The 5,262-nt window shown below is 55.5% G+C and overlaps 2 protein-coding genes across 2 annotated transcripts in view; both read right to left on the minus strand.

Annotated features, from left to right (window-relative positions):
* CONPUDRAFT_82742 (Nucleotidylyl transferase) overlaps window positions 1-3,738 on the minus strand; it is a 15,357-nt gene extending 11,619 nt beyond the window's left edge. The window contains exons 1-3 of the mRNA XM_007771291.1: window positions 3,584-3,738; window positions 3,141-3,505; window positions 2,495-3,055 (exon numbers count right to left, since the gene is read on the minus strand). Coding sequence (XP_007769481.1) covers window positions 2,555-3,055; window positions 3,141-3,505; window positions 3,584-3,617 — 900 coding nt within the window. The 5' untranslated portion in view covers window positions 3,618-3,738 and the 3' untranslated portion in view covers window positions 2,495-2,554. The remainder of the gene's footprint in view (window positions 1-2,494; window positions 3,056-3,140; window positions 3,506-3,583) is intronic.
* Window positions 3,739-4,052: 314 nt separating this feature from the next.
* CONPUDRAFT_166050 (P-loop containing nucleoside triphosphate hydrolase protein) lies at window positions 4,053-5,262 on the minus strand. Its single transcript, XM_007771292.1, has 2 exons — window positions 5,141-5,262; window positions 4,053-5,078 (listed from the first exon to the last, which is right to left on the minus strand). The coding sequence occupies exons 1-2, from the start codon at window positions 5,198-5,200 to the stop codon at window positions 4,185-4,187; spliced, it is 954 nt and encodes a 317-aa protein (XP_007769482.1). The 5' UTR covers window positions 5,201-5,262; the 3' UTR covers window positions 4,053-4,184.

Here is a 5,262-nt window from a genome sequence, read left to right on the forward strand (position 1 = left end):
ACATAATCACATTGCCCGCCGAGGAGTCGGAAGCCTGGATGCAGGCTTGTCGTGATGAGATCGAAGCTCTCGTCCGACGGGGTGTCTTCACGGAAGTTGACCTACCGCCCGGTCGTAGGGTGATTAGGTGTCGATGGGTATTCGACATAAAAACAGATGGCCGCCGAAAGGCACGCCTGGTCGCTAAGGGTTTTTCCCAGCGCGAAGGCATCGACTTCTCCGAAGTCTTCTCCCCAGTAGTGCGCTTCGAAACCGTTCGCACCATACTGGCACTCGCAGCGCTCAAAGGCTGGTACGTCTCTGGCCTCGATGTGCGGAACGCCTATCTTTATGGCGATCTGGATGAGGAGATTTATATGGAGGTGCCGAAGGGTTTTCACAAATCCAACAACTTGCGCAAGGTTTGGCGCTTGCACAAGGCTCTCTACGGGTTGAAGCAAGCCGGTCGCCAATGGTGGCAGGCTCTTCGGAAATCCCTAAAAGAGCTGGGCTTCGAACAAATCCAGTCTGATGCTGGTGTCTACAAGTTCAAGCATCGTAATACCAACATGGTCATTGCGGTGATCTACGTTGACGACACTTTGTTCTTCGGGCCGGATCGTGAGGTTTTAATCCGCGTGAAGGCTGCATTCATGAAACGCTGGGAATGTCGGGATCTTGGTGATACCAAAGAATTCCTACGCATGCGACTAACCAGGCCCAACCTGTCTACGATTCGTCTAGACCAGTCGGATTACCTGCGGAAAGTCCTTGTGCGCTTTGGTTACCACAACGCGCGCTCAGCGCCTACGCCACTCCCTACAGGATACACGGCAATAAAAAATCCAGACCCGGTAAACCCAGAGCACCGACAGGAATATCAAGAACTGATCGGGTCCCTCATCTACTTGATGATTGGGACGAGGCCTGATATAGCCTTCGCAGTCACACATTTGTCACGGCATGCCGCCAACCCTTCAGAGGACCACCTGAACAGAGCAAAGTACATACTGCGCTACTTAGTAGGGACACAAGATTATTACATCGAGTACAACGGGACTCTGCGGAAAGGCTTTGTAGCCTTTGCCGACGCCGATTGGGCTGGTGATTCCACCGCCAAGTCGACGACCGGCCATGTCTTCATGATGGCAAACGGACCAATATCTTGGTCCTCATATCTTCAGAAATCCGTGGCTTTGTCTACGGTTGAAGCCGAGTACATGTCCATCTCGGACTGTTCTCGCCAGGCCAAATGGTTCGCTCAAATGATGGGCGAACTTGAGTGTCTGCAGGTCGGTGCTATTCCGATCGTGGGCGATAATCAGGGAGCCCTGCATAACATTGCGAACCCTGTTACTGAGAAGCGGAGTAAACATATCAACATCCGTTATCACTATGTCCGGGAACTATACGAGGATGGTGTAATAGACCTCTTTTGGATCCCGGGCACCGAAAATCCAGCGGACTTGTTCACCAAAAACTTGCCGTTGGTTAAATTTGTCAAGTACTGTCGTGAGATATCCCTTTTCTTCAAAACGCCATTGCTCAAGCAGTAAAGCGAATACGATTCGAGGGGGAGTGTCAGATTTACGTCTAGTATTCGACCCTTTACGGCTTTATTGGTTCATCCAGAAGCCTCCAGTACGGCGATGTTCCTCTACAAGGTCTACAAGTAAACACCGCCTTCATACGTCTATTCTGGCGCTAGGTATCCCATTGGTACTTTTAGCGCTTACGCATTCGTGTGGCTCCGCGTTCATCGCATAGGGCCACGTTCATTGCTTACGTAGCTGTCCTGCATTACCATGGGACTTGGACTGCATAGTAGTTACGAATACGGTAGTGACTTCACACGCTCCTGTCATATATATACAGTCACTACCATGAATATCATCTAAGTCTTCTCTCTCCACCGAACGACTACCATCGTCAGCTTACCAGCTACCAAGCTACTAACTCAACCTTCAACAACTAACTGCCCGGTGAGTTCGCGCTCTTATAGACTTCTAGTGTATACTCGCGATCGTCCTTTGTCACCATTCATTTCTGCTCAACGATATTAAATGGTTGTTGCGCCTCCGTGTTTCCTGATGGGTGACTCATTACGCCGCCCCACTCTTTCTAGATATATCAATTTTACTATTTTGAGCATGCACTCTGTGCTTGATATTTAAACACCCCCGCGCTGCGTTCCAAAGCCTCACTAGGCTTCCCCCTCTTCCCCTCTCGTAGGCTGTAAGAATCTAAGCAGGGCGGCGCGGGTCCGCCCAGTATCCGCCCCCGACACACTTTAACCACGTGCATACAATGGTACTATACCCGACGTATGTGTCAGTGCGTTCACTGTGAGATTAGCGACCGTCAGTGAGCCTCGGAGGATCCGATAATACCTTAGTTAAGCATAAACTTTTGCAAGCGAGGTTTAATTCTTCTTCTGTGCTAAAGTATATGTATATGTGGTATACATCGACGCCTGACATCCCCCCTGTCGGAGCGAAGCGATGATATGCCTTGTTAATTCAACCGACATACATATATTAACCCCTGAAACCAATGTCTTTTCGATCAATCGAGGCTATGGTACAGTGCGATTAAGATCACCAATGACTATATTATCGATGAGCCTCGTCTTCCCCACCCGCAACGCGCCGCTCAAGATGACAGCCTCGCAGCCGGCCGTGTCTTTCTTCGACGCAGAGTCGAGCACTTCAAATGTCTCGGAATCGTTCAGCTCGACGTACTCCAGCTTCATCTCGATCCCCTCGTCGACGGCGCGCGCCGTGGCGGTACTGATGATGTCCAGCGCGCTCGCGACGCACTCGGTCTTGGTCTTGCCGCTCGTCCATGCCGACTCCGCAGCCTGGAGGGCTTGGTAGAGCGTCCCTGCGACGCCTCTTTCCTTCTCGGACAGATACGCGTTGCGCGAGGAGAGCGCGAGACCGTCGGACGGGTCTCTGGCTGTGGGACAGATGTGTAGCCGCTCGGGCGCTGGGTTCGGCAAGAGCAGGTCGCGGCACATGCGCCGCAACAGCAGCCCCTGTTGGATATCTTTCTGGCCAAAGTACGCGTTCGTTGGCTGACGCGTTGCACATACCGCACGCGCGTTGTCCAGTAGAGTCAATACCGCAGTACACGCAACAAGCATGGTCAATTCAGCTCACCTGGACGGCATTAAACAGCTTCGTCACGACCGTCGCAACGCCCCTGAAGAACGTCGGCTGGCTCTGCCCCTCCATCTGATGGCTATATCCCTTGACCTCGACGAACGTGCCCTTTTGCTGCGCGACGTCCTGCACGATGCCGGTCGGGTACATGTCGTGGACCGAGGGCAGGAACACCGCCGACGGCGTGCGCACCTGCCCCTGCCCGTCCGCACTGCCAATGCTAAACGTCTGCTGCGCGAGAAGCTCGAGATCGCGCGGGAGCGTGCGCGGGTAGGTCGCGAGGTCCTCGTGCGGCGCGAACTGCGCGGGGTTGACGAAGATGGAGAGCACGGTGAGGTCGTTCTCCGCAAGCGAGCGGCGCACTGCACAGCGTGTGTGTGTCCCGCACGCAGGTTTATGAGGAAGGGGTGGTTTGGGGAGTGGGTGCGTGCATTACGCACCGAGGGAGAGGTGCCCGTCGTGCAGCGCGCCCATGGTGGGCACGAATCCGACAGACTTGTCCTCCTTGAACGCCTTGTGTCTCTATGCGCGGTACGTCGCGAGGCTCGTGAAGAGGGGTATCGATGATTCTGGGAGCGCCGTGGTGTTTGTAGACATCGCTCGGCGGTGGTGGTCGATGGTGTAGCTGCAGCGGCGAGGCGACGCAGGGCGCAGGATTCTGAGCATAGGTGCCGGTCTTCCTAGAGTGTAGAATAAATACGATATGGAGCCGAGACTTATAAGGTGAGTAATAGACTAGGATGGTGACAGGGACATGGTGCGATGTCGGTGGTCGTAAGAGACGATGAGATCAGCCGAAAATCTGCGGAAGAGGTTCGGAAAATCACATGCATGTGAACACAAACATCATAAACTCGAAGGCTATTTTCTATCAACTTCTTGAGAAGCTCACGACTCCAATATTAACATGTTTTGTGCAATTGCTGTGGTCTATGCGGTCAGTGTGCGTGATACAGTGTCTACATGGATATGCGGGTATGCTCGAGCAAAGGTATGATACAATCACGACTTCATAATATCCATCGTCATCTTTTCATCATCCTACGGATCGTCCTCGGCAGCGTCCTTCTGCGCCAGCTCCCTCTCCACCCACGCTGCAACGTCCTCCACCGCCTGCACCGGCCTGATCTTGTACGTCATCAGGTACCCCTGCAGCGCGGCCATCGACAGCTTGCGCTCCGGAATCGCGTCCGCGAAGCGCGTCGCAAGCTCCCGGAAGCGCTCGGGCGACATCCGGGGCGCGCGCTGGCTGTGCGACACCCCGACAAACGACGGCTTCTCCGGCGACGAAGACCGCCGCGAGGGCGAGGGCGCAGACGATTCGTCGACGTCAATAAGCTTCTCGGACTCCGCGCGCGAGCCGCCGTACCCGGAGTCCGTGCTCTCCTGGTCGTCGTCCCTGTAGGGCTTCGCAGCGGGAGCTCCGGCGGCCTCGAGAGGGCGATCAGACAACGAGCCCGAGGGGAGGTAGAAGCGCTTGAAGAGCTCCTCGGCCTGGTACCTGCTCGCGTTGCGGAACTCGATGTGCAGGTCCATCCGCCCGGGGCGGCATAATGCAGGGTCGAGCGCGGTGTACTTGTTTGTCGTCGCGAAGAGGATACGGCCCTCCTGCGCGCCGATGCCGTCGAGCGCGTTCAGCAGCCCGCTGAGTGAGACTTTGCCGGAGGGGGCCGCGGCGCGCGGTTTGCGAGGGCCGTCGGGACCATCTTCAGCGTCGTCGGCGGGCGAGGGCCCTTCGCGAGTCAAACCGTGGTGGAAGGCGGCGTCGATGTCCTCCATGAGCGCGATGCACTTCTCGGGCAGCTCGCTGATGACCTGCGAGAGGCTGGAGTCATCGAGCCCGCTGCGGGACAGAGAGAGGATGTAGACGTCCAAGTTGAGTTCCCCGGCGATGCTGTGGATAAGGGAAGTCTTGCCAGCACCGGGTGCGCCATACTGAATGGTAGGACAGATGTTAGCGACGTGGATTTGGCCAAGGGTTAGAACTGCGGACTTACCAAAAGATACCCGCGCCTGAACGGAATACCGCGCTCAGCGTACCAAGACTTGCTGTTCATAAAGTCCCTCGCGTCCCCCAGAACCAGGTCCTGCACACCCGGCTCGAGGATGATCGACTGAG

This window comes from Coniophora puteana (assembly GCF_000271625.1).
Source record: "Coniophora puteana RWD-64-598 SS2 unplaced genomic scaffold CONPUscaffold_7, whole genome shotgun sequence".
Taxonomy (NCBI): Eukaryota; Fungi; Basidiomycota; class Agaricomycetes; order Boletales; family Coniophoraceae; genus Coniophora; species Coniophora puteana.

Bases quoted from the DNA above. Each gene is read 5' to 3' on its own strand.
- CONPUDRAFT_166050 (XM_007771292.1), bottom strand. From the start codon at position 5,200: ATGAACAGCAAGTCTTGGTACGCTGAGCGCGGTATTCCGTTCAGGCGC. The intron at 5,079-5,140 runs GTAAGTCCGCAG...CCTACCATTCAG, and splicing joins TCAGGCGCGGGTATCTTTTG to TATGGCGCACCCGGTGCTGG.